We start from the raw sequence: 26,084 nt of genomic DNA, 5'->3' as shown, positions 1-26,084 counted from the left end.
GTGGACATGAAGCTAGGGTTAGGGTTGAGGTTGAAACGGGATGTGGACATGAAGCTAGGGTTAGGGTTGAGGCTAGGATGAGGTAGGATGTGGACATGAAGCTAGGGTTAGGGTTGTGGTTGAGGTTAGGCTTGAGCCGGGATGTGGACATCAATCTAGGGTTAGGGTTGAAGTTAGGGTTGAATCAGGATGTGGACATGAAGCTAGGTTTATGGTTGTTGTTGAGGCTAGGGTTGAGCCGGGATGTGGACATGAAGCTAGGGTTAGGGTTGAGGTTAGGGTTGAGCCGGGATGTGGACATGAAGCTAGGGTTAGGGTTAGCCTTGACCTGGGATGTGGACATGAAGCTAGGGTTACGATTGAAGTTAGGGTTGAGCCGGGATGTGGACACGAAGCTAGGGTTACGATTGAGGTTAGGGTTGAGCCGGGATGTGGACATGAAGCTAGGGTTAGGGTTGAGATTAGGGTTGAGCCGGGATGTGGACATGAAGCTAGGGTTAGGGTTGAGGTTAGGGTTGAGCCGGGATGTGGACACAAAGCTAGGGTTAGGGTTAGGCTTGAGCTGGGATGTGGACATGAAGATAGGGTTAGGGTTGAGCCGGAATGTGGACATGAAGCTAGGGTTAGGGTTGTTGTTGAGGCTAGGGTTGAGCCGGGATGTTGACAAGATGCTAGGGTTAGGGTTGTGGGTTAGGGTTGAGCCGGGATGTGGATATGAAGCTAGAGTTAAGGTTGTGGTTAGGGTTGAGCCGGGATGTGGACATGAAGCTAGGGTTAGGGTTGAGCCAGGATTGGACATGAATCTAGGGTTAGGGTTGTGGTTGAGGCTAGGGTTGATCCGGGATGTGGACATGAAGCTAAGGTTAGGGTTGAGGTTAGAGTTGAAACGGGATGTGGACATGAAGCTAGGGTTAGAGTTGAGGCTAGGATGAGGTGGGATGTGGACATGAAGCTAGGGTTATGGTTGTGGTTGAGGTTAGGGTTGAGCCGGGATGTGGACATGAAGCTAGGGTTAGGGTTGTGGTTGAGGCTAGGGTTGAGCCGGGATGTGGACATGAAGCTAGGGTTAGGATTGAGCCGGGATGTGGACATCAATATAGGGTTAGGGTTGAAGTTAGCGTTGAATCAGGATGTGGACATGAAGCTAGGGTTATGGTTGTGGTTGAGGCTAGGGTTGAGCCGGGATGTGGACATGAAGCTAGGGTTAGGTTTGTGGTTAGGGTTGAGCCGGGATATGGACACGAAGCTAGGGTTACGATTGAGGTTAGGGTTGAGCCGGGATGTGGACATGAAGCTAGGGTTAGGGTTGAGATTAGGGTTGAGCCGGGATGTGGACATGAAGCTAGGGTTAGGGTTGAGGTTAGGGTTGAGCCGGGATGTGTACATGAAGCTAGGGTTAGGGTTAGGCTTGAGCTGGGATGTGGACATGAAGCTAGGGTTAGGGTTGAGCCGGAATGTGGACATGAAGCTAGGGTTAGGGTTGTGGTTGAGGCTAGGGTTGAGCCGGGATGTGGATATGAAGCTAGAGTTAGGGTTGTGGTTAGGGTTGAGCCGGGATGTGGACATGAAGCTAGGGTTAGGGATGTGGTTGAGGCTAGGGTTGAGCCGGGATGTTGACATGATGATAGGGTTAGGGTTGTGGGTTAGGGTTGAGCCGGGATGTGGATATGAAGCTAGAGTTAGGGTTGAGCCGGGATGTGGACATGAAGCTAGGGTTGAGCCGGGATGTGGACATGAAGCTAGGGTTAGGGTTGAGCCGGGATGTGGACATGAAGCTAGGGTTAGGATTGACCCGGGATGTGGACATGAAGCTAGGGTTAGGGTTGAGGTTAGGGTTGAGCCGGGATGTGGACATGAAGTTAGGGTTAGGGTTGACCCGGGATGTGGACATGAAGCTAGGGTTAGGGTTGAGGTTAGGGTTGAGCCGGGATGTGGGCATGAAGCTAGGGTTACGATTGAGGTTAGGGTTGAGCCGGAATGTGGACATGAAGCTAGGGTTAGGGTTGTGGTTGAGGCTAGGGTTGAGCCGGGATGTTGACATGATGCTAGGGTTAGGGTTGTGGTTGAGGGTTAGGGTTGAGCCGGGATGTGGACAAGAAGCTAGGGTTAGGTTTATGGTTTAGGTTAGGGTTGAGCCGGTATGGGGACAAGAAGCTAGGGTTAGGGTTATGGTTGAGCCGGTATGTGGACAAGATGCTAGGGTTAGGGTTATGGTTGAGCTGGGATGTGGACATGAAGCTAGGGTTAGGGATGAGGTTAGAGTTGAGCCGGGATGTGGACATGAAGCTAGGGTTAGAATTGTGGTTGAGGGTTAAAGTTGAGCCGGGATGTGGACATGAAGCTAGGATTAGGGTTGAGCCGGGTTGTGTACATGAAGCTAGGGTTAGGGTTGAGCCGGGATGTGGACATGAAGCTAGGGTTAGGATTGACCCGGGATGTGGACATGAAACTAGGGTTAGGGTTGAGGTTAGGGTTGAGCCGGGATGTGGACATGAAGTTAGGGTTAGGGTTGACCCGGGATGTGGACATGAAGCTAGGGTTAGGGTTGAGGTTAGGGTTGAGCCGGGATGTGGACATGAAGCTAGGGTTACGATTGAGGTTAGGGTTGAGCCGGAATGTGGACATGAAGCTAGGGTTAGGGTTGTGGTTGAGGCTAGGGTTGAGCCGGGATGTTGACATGATGCTAGGGTTAGGGTTGTGGTTGAGGGTTAGGGTTGAGCCGGGATGTGGACAAGAAGCTAGGGTTAGGGTTATGGTTTAGGTTAGGGTTGAGCCGGTATGGGGACAAGAAGCTAGGGTTAGGGTTATGGTTGAGCCGGTATGTGGACAAGATGCTAGGGTTAGGGTTATGGTTGAGCTGGGATGTGGACATGAAGCTAGGGTTAGGGATGAGGTTAGAGTTGAGCCGGTATGTGGACATGAAGCTAGGGTTAGAATTGTGGTTGAGGGTTAAAGTTGAGCCGGGATGTGGACATGAAGCTAGGATTAGGGTTGAGCCGGGTTGTGTACATGAAGCTAGGGTTAGGGTTGAGCCGGGATGTGGACATGAAGCTAGGGTTAGGGTTGAGCCGGGATGTGGACATGAAGATAGGGTTAGGGTTGAGCCGCGATGTGGACATGAAGCTAGGGTTGAGCCGGGATGTGGACATGAAGCTAGGGTTCAGCTGGGATGTGGACATGAAGCTAGGGTTAGGGTTGAGCCGGTATGTGGACATGAAGCTAGGGTTAGGGTTGTGGTTGAGGGTTAGGGTTGAGCCAGGATATGGACATGAGGCTAGGGTTAGGGTTGTGGTTGAGCCAGGATGTGGACATGAAGCTAGGGTTAGGTTTGTGGTTGAGGGTTAGGGTTGAGCCAGGATGTGGACATGAGGCTAGGGTTAGGGTTGTGGTTGAGGTTATGGTTGAGCCGGGATGTGGATATGAAGTTAGGGTTGTGGTTGAGGCTAGGGTTGAGCTGGGATGTGGACATGAAGCTAGGGTTAGGGTTGTGGTTGAGGCTAGGGTTGAGCCGGGATGTGGACATGAAGCTAGGGTTAGGGTTGTGGTTAGGGTTAGGGTTGAGCCGGAATGTGTACATGAAGCTAGGGTTAGGGTTGTGGTAATGCTAGGGTTGAGCCGGGATGTTGACATGATGCTAGGGTTAGGGTTGTGGGTTAGGGTTGAGCCGGGATGTGGATATGAAGCTAGGGTTGAGCCGGGATGTGGACATGAAGCTAGGGTTACGGTTGTGGTTGAGGCTAGGGTTGAGCCGGAATGTGGACATGAAGCTAGGGTTAGGGTTGAGGTTAGGGTTGAGCCGGGATGTGGACATGAAGCTAGGGTTAGGGTTGAGCCGGGATGTGGACATGAAGCTAGGGTTAGGGTTGTGGTTGAGGGTTAGGGTTGAGCCGGGATGTGGACAAGAAGCTAGGGTTAGGGTTATGGTTAGGGTTGAGCCGGTATGTGGACAAGAAGCTAGGGTTAGAATTGTGGTTGAGGGTTAAAGTTGAGCCGGGATGTGGACATGAAGCTAGGATTAGGGTTGAGCCGGGTTGTGTACATGAAGCTAGGGTTAGGGTTGAGCCGGGATGTGGACATGAAGCTAGGGTTAGGGTTGAGCCGGGATGTGGACATGAAGCTAGGGTTAGGGTTGAGCCGGGATGTGGACATGAAGCTAGGGTTCAGCTGGGATGTGGACATGAAGCTAGGGTTCAGCCGGGATGTGGACAATAAGCTAGGGTTAGGGTTGTGGTTGAGGTTAGGGTTGAGCCGGGATGTGGACATGAAGCTAGGGTTAGGGTTGAGCCGGGATGTGGACATGAAGCTAGGGTTAGGGTTGAGCCGGGATGTGGACATGAAGCTAGGGTTCAGCTGGGATGTGGACATGAAGCTAGGGTTCAGCCGGGATGTGGACAATAAGCTAGGGTTAGGGTTGTGGTTGAGGTTAGGGTTGAGCCGGGATGTGGACATGAAGCTAGGGTTAGGGTTGTGGTTGAGGTTAGGGTTGAGCCGGGATGTGGATATGAAGCTAGAGTTAGGGTTAGGGTTGTGGTTAGGGTTGAGCCGGGATGTGGACATGAAGCTAGGGTTGAGCCGGGATGTGGACATGAAGCTAGGGTTACGGTTGTGGTTGAGGCTAGGGTTGAGCCGGAATGTGGACATGAAGCTAGGGTTAGGGTTGAGGTTAGGGTTGAGCCGGGATGTGGACAAGAAGCTAGGGTTAGAATTGTGGTTGAGGGTTAAAGTTGAGCCGGGATGTGGACATGAAGCTAGGATTAGGGTTGAGCCGGGTTGTGTACATGAAGCTAGGGTTAGGGTTGAGCCGGGATGTGGACATGAAGCTAGGGTTAGGGTTGAGCCGGGATGTGGACATGAAGCTAGGGTTAGGGTTGAGCCGGGATGTGGACATGAAGCTAGGGTTCAGCTGGGATGTGGACATGAAGCTAGGGTTCAGCCGGGATGTGGACAATAAGCTAGGGTTAGGGTTGTGGTTGAGGTTAGGGTTGAGCCGGGATGTGGACATGAAGCTAGGGTTAGGGTTGAGCCGGGATGTGGACATGAAGCTAGGGTTAGGGTTGAGCCGGGATGTGGACATGAAGCTAGGGTTAGGGTTGAGCCGGGATGTGGACATGAAGCTAGGGTTCAGCTGGGATGTGGACATGAAGCTAGGGTTCAGCCGGGATGTGGACAATAAGCTAGGGTTAGGGTTGTGGTTGAGGTTAGGGTTGAGCCGGGATGTGGACATGAAGCTAGGGTTAGGGTTGTGGTTGAGGTTAGGGTTGAGCCGGGATGTGGATATGAAGCTAGAGTTAGGGTTAGGGTTGTGGTTAGGGTTGAGCCGGGATGTGGACATGAAGCTAGGGTTGAGCCGGGATGTGGACATGAAGCTAGGGTTACGGTTGTGGTTGAGGCTAGGGTTGAGCCGGAATGTGGACATGAAGCTAGGGTTAGGGTTGAGGTTAGGGTTGAGCCGGGATGTGGACATTTAGCTAGGGTTAGGGTTGAGCCGGGATGTGGACATGAAGCTAGGGTTAGGGTTGTGGTTGAGGGTTAGGGTTGAGCCGGGATGTGGACAAGAAGCTAGGGTTAGGGTTATGGTTAGGGTTGAGCCGGTATGTGGACAAGAAGCTAGGGTTAGAATTGTGGTTGAGGGTTAAAGTTGAGCCGGGATGTGGACATGAAGCTAGGATTAGGGTTGAGCCGGGTTGTGTACATGAAGCTAGGGTTAGGGTTGAGCCGGGATGTGGACATGAAGCTAGGGTTAGGGTTGAGCCGGGATGTGGACATGAAGCTAGGGTTAGGGTTGAGCCGGGATGTGGACATGAAGCTAGGGTTCAGCTGGGATGTGGACATGAAGCTAGGGTTCAGCCGGGATGTGGACAATAAGCTAGGGTTAGGGTTGTGGTTGAGGTTAGGGTTGAGCCGGGATGTGGACATGAAGCTAGGGTTAGGGTTGAGCCGGGATGTGGACATGAAGCTAGGGTTAGGGTTGAGCCGGGATGTGGACATGAAGCTAGGGTTCAGCTGGGATGTGGACATGAAGCTAGGGTTCAGCCGGGATGTGGACAATAAGCTAGGGTTAGGGTTGTGGTTGAGGTTAGGGTTGAGCCGGGATGTGGACATGAAGCTAGGGTTAGGGTTGTGGTTGAGGTTGAGGTTAGGGTTGAGCCGGGATGTGGATATGAAGCTAGAGTTAGGGTTAGGGTTGTGGTTAGGGTTGAGCCGGGATGTGGACATGAAGCTAGGGTTGAGCCGGGATGTGGACATGAAGCTAGGGTTACGGTTGTGGTTGAGGCTAGGGTTGAGCCGGAATGTGGACATGAAGCTAGGGTTAGGATTGAGGTTAGGGTTGAGCCGGGATGTGGACATGAAGCTAGGGTTAGGGTTGAGCCGGGATGTGGACATGAAGCTAGGGTTAGGGTTGTGGTTGAGGGTTAGGGTTGAGCCGGGATGTGGACAAGAAGCTAGGGTTAGGGTTATGGTTAGGGTTGAGCCGGTATGTGGACAAGAAGCTAGGGTTAGAATTGTGGTTGAGGGTTAAAGTTGAGCCGGGATGTGGACATGAAGCTAGGATTAGGGTTGAGCCGGGTTGTGGACATGAAGCTAGGGTTAGGGTTGAGCCGGGATGTGGACATGAAGCTAGGGTTAGGGTTGAGCCGGGATGTGGACATGAAGCTAGGGTTAGGGTTGAGCCGGGATGTGGACATGAAGCTAGGGTTCAGCTGGGATGTGGACATGAAGCTAGGGTTCAGCCGGGATGTGGACAATAAGCTAGGGTTAGGGTTGTGGTTGAGGTTAGGGTTGAGCCGGGATGTGGACATGAAGCTAGGGTTAGGGTTGAGCCGGGATGTGGACATGAAGCTAGGGTTAGGGTTGAGCCGGGATGTGGACATGAAGCTAGGGTTAGGGTTGAGCCGGGATGTGGACATGAAGCTAGGGTTCAGCTGGGATGTGGACATGAAGCTAGGGTTCAGCCGGGATGTGGACAATAAGCTAGGGTTAGGGTTGTGGTTGAGGTTAGGGTTGAGCCGGGATGTGGACATGAAGCTAGGGTTAGGGTTGTGGTTGAGGTTAGGGTTGAGCCGGGATGTGGACATGAAGCTAGGGTTAGGGTTGAGCCGGGATGTGGACATGAAGCTAGGGTTAGGGTTGAGCCGGGATGTGGACATGAAGCTAGGGTTCAGCCGGGATGTGGACAATAAGCTAGGGTTAGGGTTGTGGTTGAGGTTAGGGTTGAGCCGGTATGTGGACATGAAGCTAGGGTTAGGGTTGTGGTTGAGGTTAGGGTTGAGCCGGTATGTGGACATGAAGCTAGGGTTAGGGTTAGGCTTGAGCCGGGTTGTGGACATGAATCTAGGGTTAGGGTTGTGGTTGAGGCTAGGGTTGAGCCGAGATGTGGACATGAAGCTAGGGTTAGGCTTGAGCTGGGATGTGGACATAAAGCTAGGGTTAGGGTTGAGCCGGGATGTGGACATGAAGCTAGGGTTAGGGTTGTGGTTGAGGCTAGGGTTGAGCCGGGATGTTGACATGATGCTAGGGTTAGGGTTGTGGTTAGGGTTGAGCCGGGATGTGGGCATGAAGCTAGGGTTACGATTGAAGTTAGGGTTGAGCCGGAATGTTGACATGATGCTAGGGTTAGGGTTGTGGTTGAGGGTTAGGGTTGAGCCGGGATGTGGACAAGAAGCTAGGGTTAGGGTTATGGTTGAGGTTAGGGTTGAGCCGGTATGTGGACAAGAAGCTAGGGTTAGGGTTATGGTTGAGCCGGGATGTGGACATGAAGCTAGGGTTAGGGTTGAGCCGGAATGTGGACATGAAGCTAGGGATAGGGTTGAGCCGGAATGTGGACATGAAGCTAGGGTTAGGGTTGAGCCGGAATGTGGACATGAAGCTAGGGTTAGGGTTGAGCCGGGATGTGGACATGAAGCTAGGGTTCAGCTGGGATGTGGACATGAAGCTAGGGTTGAGCCGGGATGTGGACATGAAGCTAGGGTTAGGGTTGTGGTTGAGGGAGAGCATGAGAGAAACAATGACCTAAATGGAATTAAATGGAATAGAGCAGCATGAAATGGACAAAGCACATGGTAGCATACAGGACAAATATATATTTAAAAAAAAACATCAATAGACAAGTGTGCACAGAGCATAGAAAGGTAGTAAATATTATGAAAAATAGACAATTTGCACAATTCACGCCACCCATAATAGATAATAATTTGAAATCCAGGCTAGCAGGTTAGGAACTGGAAGTGTTCCATTGAAGTCTATGGAAAACAGTGTTTTCTTTTTTAAACTTTAAATGAGCAGATCCAATACCTCTGTGCGCGTAGCAGTAGCTCATCTTTCCTCTGCAGCAGTATCTTCTGTCTCTCCTCGGCTGACTTGGAGAAGCGGCTGCCTCTGACCTCAAAGTCCTCCACCTCAGGGGTCATGAACTCTGAACTCCCGCTGGCCCCGCCCACATCCTGTGGGGAGAGGCTGACCTGGGAGGCGGAGTGATCCACAGGCTGGAGAGGGAGACAGCAGACATTTTAGTCAAGTATGCTCTAAACTTAATGTTTAAGTTAAGTGTCCCAAGGCGGCTTTTCTCAAGACATTTTGGGTATCGCCTCATGGGATGAATTGACCCCGAACTCTATTTTAGCCCTTCCTTATGTTAATGTACCATCCAAGGAGACCACACAAGCAGACACACAACCAGCTTGTGGAGTTACCTGTAGCAGTGTGGGATTGACTGACCTGTGTGGGGAAAGGCACCACGATGCGTCCCTCTAGGATGTTGTCAGTGGTGACCTCTACAGAGCGGGTCAGCTGCAGGTCCTGCAGCACCAGATGGTAGGGAACCTGATTAAACATCTCCCCAATCTGATGGGCCTAAAGATAGTAAGAGAGGAGATGTATCATTACTTCAAACATCAATGTAGCCTCCTTTCTTTACCTCATTTTCTTCATTGTTACTGACATAGGACAGGTGAAAGGTAACAAAAATCTAATGAGTCACTGGCAAAAACACCCAAGTAATGGATGGATCCCATGAACACTGACCATGGCATTGAGCTGGGAGTTGTTGGCCTGTTGTACGTTGCCTAGGATGTTGGTTGTGTGCATCACTTCCACTGAGAAACTGGGCAGCCAGCTGGCAATGCGAGAACCTAGTAGGGGTGAAATACATGCAAGGTCAAGCTCATTAGATATTTATGGAGAGGTGTCCTCTCTAAACTGTTTACGGTGTAGAGTGTTGAGAGAAAAGCCTGAATAGTCGCCAACTGTGTCAGAGTAACCACTGACAGGATGTCTATCTGCATATTTTATGGGTGTTACTCTCATGTGCTCTTGGCCCTAGAGATACTGAGGCATGATCCAGAAAACAACAAAACTAGTAGCGACTACAGATGTAATTTACAGATGTAATTTAGTTTCATAGCCAACTCTGACACATTTACATTGATGAGTAAAGCATTTAACAGGGTTAACTACTGTCATCAAAAATATCCTGTCAATGGGGGTGAGGCCTGAAATAGTCCCATGGATTTGTGACTGACAGGAGACAACGGGTGCGCCATCATGGTGCCCTATATGAATGGGAATCCCTCACATGTGGGGCGACCCAGGGGACCCTCCTTGACCCGGTCCTTTTCCATTCCCTCATCAATGATGCTGCACATGAAGCTACCAACCCAGTGTGGAAATATGACATGAATCTGCTTGAAACCAGGAAACTGCAACAACCATCTTCAGTGCAGAAGCACCTGGACTGCTACTAATGCCATGCATCTCAATGACAAGAAATGCATAGTGATGTATGTCACCTTCTCTAAAAACCCACCCCCTGCACCACCCCTCTTCATCAATGGCGTCCCATGTCAGAGACATCAAAGGTCAGGGAGCAGGGTCTCACTGTCCAGCAGGACCTGCGTTGGAGCAGCCAGGTTGACACCATCACCAAAAGGGCCAGCAGGAAGCTTTTCCTCCTCAAGCGCATTAAGGGCTTCTCTGTAACCACAACAGACCTACTGTCCATCTAAATCGGCTACGTCAGACCAGTTCTGGAGTCTGCCGTCACTGCCCGGCACCCTGACTGCTCAGCTGCAGCGTGTCCAGAAGAGAGCCTGCAGAATAATTCTGTGCGGGTCGTACACCAGCTACCGTGAAGCCCTCGAAACCCTCTGAATCATGTCCTTGGAGAGCAGATCTGCCTGACATTTGCTAAATACCTGCAGAACTCCCAGTTTGCAAACTTGCTCCCCCCCCCAACCAGACTGCAGATTACTGGACGGGCAACCCACAACAGCCACAAACTGAACACCCCCATGACACGCACAGGCCACTATCAGAACTGTCCCATTTCATACTTCACTAAACTGATCAATGCACACACCATATAGCCCAGGGGCCTTAACAATGCCTACCTAATAACTCTAAAGATGTAATTTCTAAATGTATTTTCTAGATACAGTGCCTTGCAAAAGTATTAATCCCCCTTGGCGATATTCCTATTTTGTTGCATTACAACCTGTAATTTAAATGGATCTTTATTTGGATTTCATGTAATGGGCATTCACAAAATAGTTCAAATTGGTGAAGTGAAACGAAAAAAATAACTGGTTTCAAAAAATCGGAAAGAAAAAAATTACAGAAAATTCGTGCGTGCATATATATTCACCCCCTTTGCTATGAAGCCCCTAAATAAGATCTGGTGCAACCAATTACCTTCAGAAGTCACATAATTAGTTAAAGTCCACCAGTGTGCAATCTAAGTGTCACATGATCTGTCACATGATCTCAGTATATATACACACACACACCTGTTCTGAAAGGCCCCAGAGTCTGCAACACCACTAAGCAAGGGGCACCACCAAGCAAGCGGCACCATGAAGACCAAGGAGCTCTCCAAACAGGTCAGGGAGAAAGTTGTGGAGAAGTACAGATCAGGGTTGGGTTATAAAAAGATCAGAAACTTTGAACATCCCACGGAGCACCATTAAATCCATTATTAAAAAATTGAAAGAATATGGCACCACAACAAACCTGCCAAGAGAGGGCCGTCCACCAAAACTCACAGACCAGGCAAGGAGGGCATTAATCAGAGAGGCAACAAAAGAGACCAAAGATAACCCGGAAGGAGCTGCCCAGCTCCACAGCGGAGATTGGAGTATCTGTCCATTGGACAACTTTATGCCGTACACTCCACAGAGCTGTTCTTTACGGAAGAGTGGCCAGAAAAAAAATAAGCAAACACGTTCGGTGTTCGCCAAAAGCCATGTGGGAGACCGCCCAAACATATGGAAGAAGGTACTCTGGTCAGATGAGACTAAAATTGAGCTTTTTGGCCATCAAGGAAAATGCTATGTCTGGCGCAAACCCAACACCTCTCATCACCCCGAGAACACCATCCCCAGAGTGAAGCATGGTGGTGGCAGCATCATGCTGTGGGAATGTTTTTCCATCGGCAGGGACTGGGAAACTGGTCAGAATTGAAGGAATGATGGATGGAGCTAAATACAGGGAAACCTGTTTCAGTCTTCCAGAGATTTGAGACTGGGACGGAGGTTCACCTTCCAGCAGGACAATGACCCTAAACATACTGCTAAAGCAACATTCCAGTGGTTTAAGGGGAAACATTTAAATGTCTCGCAATGGCCTAGTCAAAGCCCAGACCTCAATCCAATTGAGAATCTGTGGTATGACTTAAAGATTGCTGTACACCAGAGGAACCCATCCAACTTGAAGGAGCTGGAGCAGTTTTGCCTTGAAGAATGGGCAAAAATCCCAGTGGCTAGATGTGCCAAGCTTATAGAGACATACCCAAGAGACTTGCAGCTGTAATTTCTGCAAAAGGTGGCTCTACAAAGTATTGACTTTGGGGGGGTGAATAGTTATGCACGCTCAAGTTCTCTGTTTTTTTGTCTTATTTCTTGTTTGTTTCACAATAAAAAATATTTTGCATCTTCAAAGTGGTAGGCATGTTGTGTAAATCAAATTATAGAAACCCCCCCAAAAATCCATTTTAATTCCAGGTTGTAAGGCAACAAAATAGGAAAAATGCCAAGGGGGGTGAATACTTTCGCAAGCAACTGTATGTGGTAGTAGAGTAGTGGCCTGAGGGAACACACTTAATGTATTGTGTAAAGTGTTATGAAATGTAATTGTGTATATATATATATATATATATATATATATATATATATATATATATATATATATATATATATATATATATATATATATATATATATATATACACACACACACACACACACACACACACACACACACATAAATATACACACACAATTTAAAATATTACATATATATATATTTATTATATATACACACACACACACACACACACACACACACACAGTTGTGGTCAAAAGTTTTGAGAATGACACAAATACTAATTTTAACAAAGTCTGCTGCCTCAGTTTTGATGATGGCAATTTGCATTTACTCCAGAATGTCATGAAGAGTGATCAGATGAATTGCAATTAATTGCAAAGTCCCTCTTTACAATGAAAATGAACTTAATCCCCAAAAAACATTTCCACTGCATTTCAGCCCTGCCACAAAAGGACCAGCTGCCATCATGTCAGTGATTCTCTTGTTAACACAGGTGAGTGTTGACGAGGACAAGGCTGGAGATCACTCTGTCATGCTGATTGATTTAGAATAACAGACTGGAAGCTTTAAAAGGAGGGTGGTGCTTGAAATCATTGTTCTTCCTCTGTTAACTATGGTTACCTGCAAGGAAACACGTGCCGTCATCATTGCTTTGCACAAAAAGGGCTTCATAGGCAAGCATATTGCTGCTAGTAAGATCGCACCTAAATCAACCATTTATCGGATAATCAAGAACTTCAAGGAGAGAGGTTCAATTGTTGTGAAGAAGGCGTCAGGACGCCCAAGAAAGTCCAGCAAGCGCCAGAACAGTCTCCTAAAGTTGATTCAGCTGCGGGATCGGGGCATCACCAGTGCAGAGCTTGCTCAGGAATGGCAGCAGGCAGGTGTGAGTGCATCTGCACGCACAGTGAGGCGAAGTATTTTGGAGGATGGCCTGGTGTCAAGAAGGGCAGCAAAGAAGAAACTTCTCTCCAGGAAAAACATCAGGGACAGACTGATATTCTGCAAAAGGTACAGGGATTGGACTGCTGAGGACTGGGGTAAGTCATTTTCTCTGATGAATCCCCTTTCCGATTGTTTGGGCCATCTGGAAAACACCTTGTCCGGAGAAGACAAGGTGAGCTCTACCATCAGTCCTGTGTCATGCCAACAGTAAAGCATCCTGAGACCATTAATGTGTGGGGTTGCTTCTCAGCCAAGGGAGTGGGCTCCCTCACAAAGAACACAGCCATGAATAAAGAATGGTACCAACACATCCTCCCCGAGTGCAACTTCTCCCAACCATCCAAGAACAGTTTGGTGACGACCAATGCCTTTTCCAGCATGATGGAGCACCTTGCCATAAGGCAAAAGTGATAACTAAGTGGCTCGGGGAACAAAACATCGACATTCTGGGTCCATGGCCAGGAAAATCCCCAGACCTTAATCCCATTGAGAACTTGTGGTCGATCCTCAAGAGGCGGGTGGACAAACAAAAACCCACAAATTCTGACAAACTCCAAGCATTGATTATGCAAGAATGGGCTGCCATCAGTCAGGATGTGGCCCAGAAGTTAATTGACAGCATGCCAGGGCGGATTGCAGAGGTCTTGAAAAAGAAGACTCAACACTTGACTCTTTGCATAAACTTAATGTAATTGTCAATAAAAGCCTTTGACACTTACGGAATGCTTGTAATTATACTTCAGTATACCATAGTAACATCTGACAAAAATATCTCAACACTGAAGCAGCGAACTTTGTGAAGACCAATACTTTTGACCACGACTGACTGACTGACTGTGTGTGTACAGTGGGGGAAAAAAGTATTTAGTCAGCCACCAATTGTGCAAGTTCTCCCACTTAAAAAGATGAGAGGACTGTAATTTTCATCATTGGTACACGTCAACTATGACAGACAAAATGAGAATTTTTTTCCCAGAAAATCACATTGTAGAATTTAATGAATTTATTTGCAAATTATGGTGGAAAAAAAGTATTTGGTCAATAACAAAAGTTGCTCAATACTTTGTTATATACCCTTTGTTGGCAATGACACAGGTCAAACGTTTTCTGTAAGTCTTCACAAGGTTTTCACACACTGTTGCTGGTATTTTAGCCCATTCCTCCATGCAGATCTCCTCTAGAGCAGTGATGTTTTGGGGCTGTCGCTGGGCAACACAGACTTTCAACTCCCTCCAAAGATTTTCTATGGGGTTGAGATCTGGAGACTGGCTAGGCCACTCCAGGACCTTGAAATGCTTCTTACGAAGCCACTCGGGCGGTGTGTTTGGGATCATTGTCATGCTGAAAGACCCAGCCACGTGTCATCTTCAATGCCCTTGCTGATGGAAGGAGGTTTTCACTCAAAATCTCACGATACATGGCCCCATTCATTCTTTCCTTTACACGGATCAGTCGTCCTGGTCCCTTTGCAGAAAAACAGCCCCAAAGCATGATGTTTCCACCCCCATGCTTCACAGTAGGTATGGTGTTCTTTGGATGCAACTCAGCATTCTTTGTCCTCCAAACACGACGAGTTGAGTTTTTACCAAAAAGTTCTATTTTGGTTTCATCTGACCATATGACATTCTCCAAATCCTCTTCTGGATCATCCAAATGCACTCTAGCAAACTTCAGACGGGCCTGGACATGTACTGGCTTAAGCAGGGGGACACGTCTGGCACTGCAGGATGAGTCCCTGGCGGCGTAGTGTGTTACTGATGGTAGGCTTTGTTACTTTGGTCCCAGCTCTCTGCAGGTCATTCACTAGGTCCCCCCGTGTGGTTCTGGGATTTTTGCTCACCGTTCTTGTGATCATTTTGACCCCACGGGGTGAGATCTTGCGTGGAGCCCCAGATCGAGGGAGATTATCAGTGGTCTTGTATGTCTTCCATTTCCTAATAATTGCTCCCACAGTTGATTTCTTCAAACCAAGCTGCTTACCTATTGCAGATTCAGTCTTCCCAGCCTGGTGCAGGTCTACAATTTTGTTTCTGGTGTCCTTTGACAGCTCTTTGGTCTTGGCCATAGTGGAGTTTGGAGTGTGACTGTTTGAGGTTGTGGACAGGTGTCTTTTATACTGATAACAAGTTCAAACAGGTGCCATTAATACAGGTAACGAGTGGAGGACAGAGGAGCCTCTTAAAGAAGAAGTTACAGGTCTGTGAGAGCCAGAAATCTTGCTTGTTTGTAGGTGACCAAATACTTATTTTCCACCATAATTTGCAAATAAATTCATACAATGTGATTTTCTGGATTTTTTCTTCTTCTCATTTTGTCTGTCATAGTTGACGTGTACCTATGATTACAGGCCTCTCTCATCTTTTGAAGTGGGAGAAATTGCACAATTGGTGGCTGACTAAATACTTTTTTCCCCACTGTATGTATGTATGTATGTATGTATGTATGTATGTATGTATATATATATATATATAAACACACACATACAATACCATTCAAATGTTTGGGGTCACTTAGAAATGTCCTTGGTTTTCTAAAGAAAGAAATTTTTTTGTCTATTAAAATAACATCAAATTGATTAGAAATATAGTGTAGACATTGTTAATGTTGTAAATGGCTATTGTAGCTGGAAACGGCTGATTTTTAATGGAATATATACATAGGCGTACAGAGGCCCATTATCAGCAACCATCAGTCCTGTGTTCCAATAGCATGTTGTGATTGCTAATCCAAGTTTATCATTTTAAAACCCGTTTTCAATTATGTTAGCACAGCTGAAAACTGTTGTGCTGATTAAAGAAGCAATAAAACTGGCCTTCTTGAGACTAGTTGAGTATCTAGAGTATCAGCAATTGTGGGTTCGATTACAGGCTCAAAATGGCCAGAAACAAATAACTTTCTTCTGAAACTCGTCAGTCTAGTCTTGTTCTGAGAAATGAAGGCTATTCCATGAGAGAAATTGCCATGGAGTTCACCAGAGCTTCACAGGTTGCCACTGGAGTCCTCTTCCACTCCTCCATGACGACATCACAGATCTGGTGGATGTTAGAGACCTTGCACTCCTCCACCTTCCGTTTGAGGATGCCCCACAGATGCTCAATAGGGTTTAGGTCTGGAGACATGCTTGGCCAGTCCATCACCTTTACCCTCAGCTTCTTTAGCAAGGCAGTGGTCATCTTGGAGGTGTGTTTGGGGTCGTTATCATGTTGGAATACTGCCCTGCGGCCCAGTCTCCGAAGGGAGGGGATCATGCTCTGCTTCAGTATGTCACAGTACATGTTGGCATTCATGGTTCCCTCAATGAACTGTAGCTCCCCAGTTCCGGCAGCACTCATGCAGCCCCAGACCATGACACTCCCACCACCATGCTTGACTGTAGGCAAGACACACTTGTCTTTGTCTTGGTCTCATCAGACCACAGGACATGGTCCTTAGTCTGCTTGTCTTCAGCAAACTGTTTGCGGGCTTTCTTGTGCATAATCTTTAGAAGAGGCTTCCTTCTGGGACGACAGCCATGCAGACCAATTTGATGCAGTGTGCGGCGTATGGTCTGAGCACTGACAGGCTGACCCCCCATCTCTTCAACCTCTGCAGCAATGCTGGCAGCACTCATACGTCTATTTTTCAAAAGACAACCTCTGGATATGACGCTGAGCACGTGCACTCAACTTCTTTGGTCGACCATGGCGAGGTCTGTTCTGAGTGGAACCTGTCCTGTTAAACCGCTGTATGGTCTTGGCCACCGTGCTGCAGCTCAGTTTCAGGGTCTTGGCAATCTTCTTATAGCCCAAGCCATCTTTATGTAGAGCAACAATTATTTTTTTCAGATCCTCAGAGAGTTCTTTGCCATGAGGTGCCATGTTGAACTTCCAGTGACCAGTATGAGGGAGTGTGAGAGCGATGACACCAAATGTAACACACCTGCTCCCCATTCACGCCTGAGACCTTGTAACACTAACGAGTCACATGACACCAGGGAGGGAAAATGGCTAATTGGGGCAAATTTGGACATTTTCACTTAGGGGTGTACTCACTTTTGTTGCCAGCGGTTTAGACATTAATGGCTGTGTGTTGTGTTATTTTACATTTACATCATTTAGCAGATGCTCTTATCCAGAGCGACTTACAAATAGGTGCATTCACCTTATAGCCAGTGGGATAACCACTTTACAATGGGTGTTAGTTGTTTTTATTTATTTTTATTTTGAGGGGACAGCAAATGTACACTGTTATACAAGCTGTACACTCACTACTTTACATTGTAGCAAAGTGTCATTTCTTCAGTGTTGTCACATGAAAAGATATACTCAAATATTTACAAAAATGTGAGGGGTGTACTCACTTTTGTGAGATACTGTATACACACAGTTGAAGTCGGAAGTTTACATACACCTTAGCCAAATACATTTAAACTCAGTTTTTCACAATTCCTGACATTTTATCCTAGTAAAAAGTCCCTGTCTTAGGTCAGTTAGGATCACCACTTTATTTTAAGAATGTGAAATGTCCGAATAATAGTAGAGAGAATTATTTATTTCAGCTTTTATTTCTTTCATCACATTCCCAGTGGGTCAGAAGTTTACATACACTCAATTAGTATTTGGTAGCATTGCCTTTAAATTGTTTAACTTGGGTCAAACGTTTTGGGTAGCCTTCCACAAGCTTCCCACAATAAGTTGGGTGAATTTTGGCCCACTCCTCCTGACAGAGCTGGTGTAACTGAGTGAGGTTTGTAGGCCTCCTTGCTCGCACATGCTTTTTCAGTTCTGCCCAAAACATTTCTATAGGATTGAGGTCAGGGCTTTGTGATGGCCACTCCAATACCTTGACTTTGTTGTCCTTAAGCCATTTTGCTTGCAAGCATCCCCCTTTTTCTCCAAACATAACGATGGTCATTACAGCCAAACAGTTCTATTTTTGTTTCATCCTTGAAATACATCCACAGGTACACCTCCAATTGACTCAAAGTATGTCAATTAGCCTATCAGAAGCTTCTAAAGCTTCTAAATCATTTTCTGGAATTTTCCAAGCTGTTTAAAGCCACAGTCAACTTAGTGTATTTAAACCTCTGACCCACTGGAATTGTGATACAGTGAATTATAAGTGAAATAATCTATCTGTAAACAATTGTTGGAAAAATTACTTGTGTCATGCACAAAGTAGATGTCCTAACCGACTTGCCAAAACTATAGTTTGTTAACAAGACATTTGTGGAGTGGTTGAAAAACAAGTTAATGACTAACCATAGTGTATGTAAACTTCCGACTTCAACTGTGTTTGTGTCTAATATATATATATATACATACACACACAGTGGGGAGAACAAGTATTTGATACACTGCCGATTTTGCAGGTTTTCCTCCTTACAAAGCATGTAGAGGTCTGTAATTTTTATCATAGGTACACTTCAACTGTGAGAGACGGAATCTAAGACAAAAATCCAGAAAATCATATTGTATGATTTTTAAGTAATTAATTTGCATTTTATTGCATGACATAAGTATTTGATACATCAGAAAAGCAGAACTTCATATTTGGTACAGAAACCTTTGTTTGCAATTACAGAGATCATACGTTTCCTGTAGGTCTTGACCAGGTTTGCACACACTGCAGCAGGGATTTTGGCCTACTCCTCCATACAGACCTTCTCCAGATCCTTCAGGTTTCGGGGCTGTCGCTGGGCAATACGGACTTTCAGCTCCCTCCAAAGATGTTCTATTGGGTTCAGGTCTGGAGACTGGCTAGGCCACTCCAGGACCTTGAGATGCTTCTTACGGAGCCACTCCTTAGTTGCCCTGGCTGTGTGTTTCGGGTCATTGTCATGCTGGAAGACCCAGCCACGACCCATCTTCAATGCTCTTACTGAGGGAAGGAGGTTGTTGGCCAAGATCTCGCGATACATGGCCCCATCCCACCTCCCCTCAATACGGTGCAGTCATCCTGTCCCCTTTGCATCCCCAAAGAATGATGTTTCCACCTCCATGCTTCACGGTTGGGATGGTGTTCTTGGGGTTGTACTCATCCTTCTTCTTCCTCCAAACACGGCGAGTGGAGTTCAGACCAAAAAGCTATATTTTTGTCTCATCAGACCACATGACCTTCTCCCATTCCTCCTCTGGATCATCCAGATGGTCATTGGCAAACTTCAGACGGGCCTGGACATGCGTTGGCTTGAGCAGGGGGACCTTGCGTGCGCTGCAGGATTTTAATCCATGACGGCGTACTGTGTTACTAATGGTTTTCTTTGAGACTGTGGTCCCAGCTCTCTTCAGGTCATTGACCAGGTCCTGCCGTGTAGTTCTGGGCTGATCCCTCACCTTCCTCATGATCATTGATGCCCCACGAGGTGAGATCTTGCATGGAGCCCCAGACCGAGGGTGATTGACCGTCATCTTGAACTTCTTCCATTTTCTAATAATTACGCCAACAGTTGTTGCCTTCTCACCAAGCTGCTTGCCTATTGTCCTGTAGCCCATCCCAGCCTTGTGCAGGTCTACAATTTTATCCCTGATGTCCTTACACAGCTCTCTGGTCTTGGCCATTGTGGAGAGGTTGGAGTCTGTTTGATTGAGTGTGTGGACAGGTGTCTTTTATACAGGTAACGAGTTCAAACAGGTGCAGGTAATACAGGTAATGAGTGGAGAACAGGAGGGCTTCTTAAAGAAAAACTAACAGGTCTGTGAGAGCCGGACTTCTTACTGGTTGGTAGGTGATCAAATACTTATGTCATGCAATAAAATGCAAATTAATTACTTTAAAATCATACAACGTGATTTTCTGGATTTTTGTTTTAAATTCCGTCCCTCACAGTTGAAGTGTACCCATGATAAAAATTACAGACCTCTACATGCTTTTTAAGTAGGAAAACCTGCAAAATCGGCAGTGTATCAAATACTTGTTCTCCCCACTGCATGCATATATATGCATATATATATATATATATATATATATATCTCTGCCTTAATGTTGCTGGACCCCAGGAAGAGTATGGGGACCATAATACATACAAATACAAAGCTGCCACCCACACCTTGTCTTTATAGTATTGTTGTTTTGTATACACTGAGTATACAAAACAGTAAGAACACCTGCTCTTTCCATGACAGACTCACCAATGGCTGCACCATTGAGAGCATCCTGACTGGCTGCATCACCGCTTGGTATGGCAACTGCTCGGCATTCGACCGCAAGGCGCTACAGAGGGTAATGCGTACGGCCCAGTACAACACTGGGTCCGAGCTCTCTGCCATCCAGGACCTCTATACCAGGCAGTGTCAGAGGGAGGCCCTAAAAATTGTCAAAGACTCCAGCCACCCAAGTCATAGACAGTTCTCTCTGTTACCGCACAGCAACCGGTACCGGAGCGCCAAGTCTGGTACCAAAAAGCTCCTAAACAGCTTCTACCCCCAAGCCATAACCCAGCTTCACAGTTAATCAAATGGCCACCTGGACTATTTGCATTGACCCCCTTATTTTATTATTTGCACTGACTCTTGCACAGGCTTGATGTAAACTCACTGGACTCTAACCACACACACTCACACATACTACATTTACATTACATTTTAGTCATTTAGCAGACGCTCTTATCCAGAGCGACTTACAGTTAGTGAATACATATTTTTTTTATACTGGCCCCCCGTGGGAATCGAACCCACAACCCTGGCATTGCAAACGCCATGCTCTATCAACTGAGCTACATCCCTGCCGGCCATTCCCTCCCCTACCCTGGACGACGCTGGGCCAATTGTGCGCCGCCCATGAGTCTCCCGGTCGCGGCCGGCTGCGACAGAGCCTGGATTCGAACCAGGATCTCTAGTGGCACAGTTAGCACTGCGATGCAGTGCCTTAGACCACTGCGCCACTCAGGAGTACACCGACACTCCCAACACACACAAGCATATTGACGCCACACACACACACACATTCCTTCACAGATGCTACTACTCTCTGTCATTATCTATGCCTAGTCACTTTAACCTGACCTACATATTACCTGAACTACCTTGTAACCCCGCATATTGACTCAGTACCCCTTGTATATAGCCTAGTTATTGATATTTTATTGTGTGTTACTATTTTTCCTTTAGTTTATTTAGCACGTTTTTTAAACTCTGCATTGTTGGTTAAGGGCTTGTACGTAAGCATTTCATGGTAAGGTCTACACCTGTTGTATTCCGCGCATGTGACAAATAAAAATTGATGTCACATGTTAAATCCACTTCAAAATCAGAATAGATGAAGGGGAGGAGACCGGTTAAAGAAGGACTTTTAAGCCTTGAGACAATTGAGACATGGATTGTGTATGTGTGCCACTCAGAAGGTGCATGGTCAAGACAAAAGATTTAAGTGCCTTTGAACGGTGGTCCTCTGTAGCTCAGCTGGTAGAGCACGGCGCTTGTAACGCCAAGGTAGTGGGTTCGATCCCCGGGACCCCCCACACACAAAAAATGTATGCACGCATGATTGTAAGTCGCTTTGGATAAAAGCGTCTGCTAAATGGCATATTATTATTATTATTATAACGGGGTATGGAATAGATGCCAGGCGCAATGGTTTGTGTCAAGAACTGCAACGCTGCTGGGTTTTTCACGCTTAACAGTTTCCTGTGTGTATCAAGAATGGTCCACCATCCAAAGGACATCCAACCAACTTGACACAACTGTGGGAAGCATTGGAGTCAACATGGACCAGCATCCCTGTGGAACGCTTTCGACACCTTGTAGAGTCCACGCCCGACGAATTGAGGCTGTTCTGAGGGCAAAAGGGGGGAGTGCAACTCAATATTAGGAAGGCGCTCTTAATGTTTTGTACACTCTGTGTATGTATATTGCATATTTTAACATTGTATTGTATTAAAAGTGTTTTACTAGTTTAGGATTTAACTATTTGATGTTATGATTGTAAATTGGTGTACAATTCATTATTTGAATGCGACAAACAAATAATACCTACTACTAATTTACTTATTTTTAAAGTGCCAAAACGTGTATGCGTACGCAAAGCAGTGATCTAGAATATTGGACTGTTGGCTTTCATACTTTCCGAATTCTCAGCACGGCTCGAGCAATTTCTCCAACTGTCAACACATTCAAATAAATATAGAGGACACATACCAGAAATGAGTTGGTTGAAAATGTTGTGCGTCCCCCGCGGACGGCAGTCTCAGAACCGCGTAGCTATGTCACAATGAGATGTGGGACTATGATTTACACTTAAACCTAAATGTTGATTAATGTGTCCGGTCCCTGTGAAATAAATTGAGTGCTATTAGAAAAGTGAGTATACTGGGTGAATGTTGGGGCCTCACCGTCAAAGTGGAAGAAGTGGTTGTGCTGGTTGAGGTGTGGCCTTGCCTCGGGTCCAGGGCCTTCAGGGCCCATGTTGTCCTCCAGCATGGCCTCTCTCTGCCTCTCCTCTCTCTCCCATCCGGCCCCCTCGCTGATGTTCAGAGACATACGGCACGTGGGACACGATGTGTCCTGCTCCAACCAGGAACGCAGGCAGGAGCTGTGCACACAAAAACACACTTAATACTGACCATAATAATGCTTTGATTTTATGTAGCACTAGGCACACAATGTTAAATCATGATAATGGACTGGAGTTATACTGTATAGCAGAATAGATAGTTGTTGTGGTAGCTGAAATGTGCACTGCATGGGGGTTAAGAGTTTTTGCATATCTGCTCACTGGTGGAAGAGATGTCCACAGGGCAGCTTGCGTGCTGTCATCATGGAGTCCCAGCAGATAGCACAGTCATCATTGTTGGCTATCAGCTCATCAGAGGTGGCCACAGCAAACCTGCAATCAACCAATATATCTAGAAGAACAATACTTTGTCCATTTTCTTTTCAGATCATGGAAATTCATATTTTGCCTATAAATATGCCTCAGAGCATAGATGGATACAGCTATAACACAATGTCATGTAAATAAATACACAGGTACTGTACAGTATGTAGAAAGATCAAGCTAGTTAACTGAGCAACAAACCTGGCCTCCATGTTGTTGATGACACGTAGGTAGTTCTTGTGGCGACGGATTCTCTTCTGCACCTCGTGGAACAGGTAACGCAGCTGCATGAAGATCACCAGACTGGCCATAGAGAGCCAGATGTTACCAAACAGCTGAGAAGAGAGGGAAAGAAAGAGAGGGGGTATAAAGAAGAGAAAGGAGCAAGAGAGTTGGTAGAAAGAAGACATTGTGGTTACAACATGAAGGGACCCTTGGATAAATAGACCTTAGTAACAACTCTAGTAATAACTCAAATTAGGGACATGCCACTCTTGTGCAGTTGTTTTTTGTGAAAGTGAGTGGATGTCTGAAGATGGGGGGTTGAACTCACCAGCATGTGGATGTGGTGCATGAGGTCCAGACCTAGCAGAGCCAGCTCCATCACAAAGTCAGTGTAGTAGACGTAGGATCCTTTACTCTCCCAGGTGCCCTCATGGTTCAGGTCCCACAGGTGGATGGAGTACCTGGAGGGAGCAGGAACATGTTCAGTGTGTGTGGCCTTGTCAGATTGTTACAGGCTTTGGTTTTTCCATTTATTTTTCGAGGTTGGACGTTAACACGTGGGGCGTACAGACTGGTGTCACCTCGTTAGTCAGTATGTGTTACACCTGTGCTGGTTTGTCATCTCATTAGTGGGATGGTGTTTCACCTGTGCTGGCCCAGGTGATATTTAAGAGTGGCTGGCCCAGTGCTCCAGTTGTCTGGAGAGACAACACCTTTAGTTGAGGCTCCCTATTTGATTTCCAGACAAACAATCCTTTATCTGATCTTCCCTATTTTCATTTTGGTTTGCTTCCTGTCTTTAAGTTTAGTGTGGGTTTTTCTTTTGTTTCCCCCTTAGTGGGTGTCTTTTAGGTTTGAGTTGTTGTTGCTATGCAACTTTCAGTGGACACCCCCATTAGTCTTTTAGAACCTCTCCTAAAACCCCACCGGTTTCGTTTTGGTTGATGTCAATGACTCTGTTAGTTCCCCCTTCTGTTTGAGCGCCATTTTGGGTTTTCTTGCTGGGGAACGTAACAAGATGTACCACCAGTTGGTAATGAGTTCATACAAGATATACAATATTTTGGCAATTGCCTGCACAATCACTTACCGGATAATGACATGTCCAGTTCTAACGGACACCAGCATACACTGAAGGGAAACATAAGAAAACAATGGTCTGGTTAGATAATAGGGAGCATCATCAGATAAGGCCATGATGTATACATTAAACATAGACATAAGCACTACACAGCAAATGTTTATCCATATAGAAACAAAGGCAAGAGTATCCAACAAATACTTTTTAATGTCGCCTCCATCTCAAAATGCATTGTAGAAAAATTCCTCTCCTAAGGAGAGAAGACATGATGAATCAAGGAAATAATAATAATATGCCATTCAGCAGACGCTTTTATCCAAAGCGACTTACAGTCATGCGTGCATAAATTGTTGTGTATGGGTGGTCCCAGGGATCGAACCCACTACCCTGGCGTTACAAGCGCCGTGCTCTACCAGCTGAGCTACAGAGGACCAGTAAAGACAGTTGAGCTCCACTTGGGGAGCGGGCTCCAGGCATCCTACCTCAGCGGCCATGAAGGCGACGGTGTGCATGCCGTGGGGGTTTCCCAGCAGACCACAGAGCAGAGCCAGGCCACAGCAGGTCAGCAGCATACCCACCAGCAGGGCCAGAACCCTCACACGACTGCCCATAGGAGTGGTGGGTGAGAACGACAGCTGTAACAACACACAAGATATGACTCAATTATAAAGTACGATACTGCCGTGGAGGATAACAGAATGTCATAACAGCAAAAACCCTATTCATGAACCGGGGAAATTATAGTTGTTTTTACAGAACAAAGACGCTATTGGTTAGCCTTACAGATATTGGCTGAATACAAATGATAAAACAATATTGGGACTTCTTTTTGTTTGTCAGAAGAGGATAACTCCTATTTAGGACTATTGGAAACGTACATATTCAAAGCGGTCCTTGCAGAGCTGGACCATGAGGTGCAGGAAGACGAGGACAGCGAACCACAGACACCACATCACCACCTCCTCCACCGTCTGAACGTTCAGCACCCCGAAGATGAAGATGAACTTGTAGAAGATGAAGTTCCAGAACTTGTCCTTCAGGTGCTGTATAGGCAGAGAAAGCAGGATTGTTGACATATTTCACATTTGTATCTAAAAGCATAATTGAGAAATGATTGATCAAAGTTGGCATATACACAGAAATGGCACCGAAGAAGATGGCAGCCGCTTTACAGCCCTCTTACCCCCTGTATATAACCTCCCTACTGTTATTTTATTTTACTGCTGCTCTTTAATTATTTGCTATTTTTTTCTTAAACTGCATTGTTGGTTAAGGGCTTGTAAGTAAGCATTTCACTGTAATGTCTACACCTGTTGTATTCGGCGCATGTGACAAATACAATTTTATTTTATATTCATGACATTTTGGCCTTACCCAGGCCTCTCGTCTGGGTTTCGTGAGGAATCACTCATTGCCTAGGATTTAATACAGCTGCATAATAAAATGTTTATGATAGTGGCCTCTATCTACTCATGCATGTCTCAATGACTACTAATTAAATTACATTCCCACTATACCCCAGTTACATGGGACCTGGCAGTTTGCAGTATGGGTTTCCAGGAAAAACATTAGGCTACCTGGTTAATTACATTACCTAGACAAACACAAAACACATTCCTACTTACCTGTTTTTCACTGACACGGAGTGGCCCAAAGACAATGCACTGGATCACCTTTGCAATCAGCATCAGGACACAGCAGGCTGTATTCACCATCACCTGATCAACATGACATTTTGAATTGAAAGTTAAATCAGCCATCAAATGAAACAGCAAATTGACAATTTCCTAAATCCATTATTTCAACATCAAGGTAAAAGTTTGTCCCAGGTTACGAAAGTCTCAATTGCGATGGTTTTTTGTTCTTTTTCAGCACAGTATCTAGTAGACTAATCTCCACGGTGAAGGAAGTTTCTGATTAACTTCACCAACAGCGTGGAGCCGAG

The 26,084-nt window shown here is 46.4% G+C and overlaps 1 protein-coding gene across 1 annotated transcript in view; it reads right to left on the bottom strand.

Annotated features, from left to right (window-relative positions):
- Positions 1-26,084, bottom strand: part of LOC311134636 (E3 ubiquitin-protein ligase AMFR-like) — a 34,236-nt gene that overhangs the window by 6,594 nt on the left and 1,558 nt on the right. The window contains exons 2-12 of the mRNA XM_084168372.1: positions 25,765-25,857; positions 25,018-25,182; positions 24,622-24,774; positions 24,149-24,189; positions 23,387-23,519; positions 23,035-23,168; positions 22,732-22,842; positions 22,349-22,548; positions 9,022-9,128; positions 8,716-8,850; positions 8,293-8,483 (exon numbers count right to left, since the gene is read on the bottom strand). Of these exons, the coding sequence (XP_084024498.1) occupies positions 8,293-8,483; positions 8,716-8,850; positions 9,022-9,128; positions 22,349-22,548; positions 22,732-22,842; positions 23,035-23,168; positions 23,387-23,519; positions 24,149-24,189; positions 24,622-24,774; positions 25,018-25,182; positions 25,765-25,857 (1,463 nt within the window). The remainder of the gene's footprint in view (positions 1-8,292; positions 8,484-8,715; positions 8,851-9,021; positions 9,129-22,348; positions 22,549-22,731; positions 22,843-23,034; positions 23,169-23,386; positions 23,520-24,148; positions 24,190-24,621; positions 24,775-25,017; positions 25,183-25,764; positions 25,858-26,084) is intronic.

This window comes from Coregonus lavaretus (assembly GCF_964263955.1).
Source record: "Coregonus lavaretus genome assembly, chromosome: 9".
Taxonomy (NCBI): Eukaryota; Metazoa; Chordata; class Actinopteri; order Salmoniformes; family Salmonidae; genus Coregonus; species Coregonus lavaretus.
The sequence above is the reverse complement of the archived record's forward strand: the minus strand, read 5'-3'. Positions and strand labels throughout refer to the sequence as shown.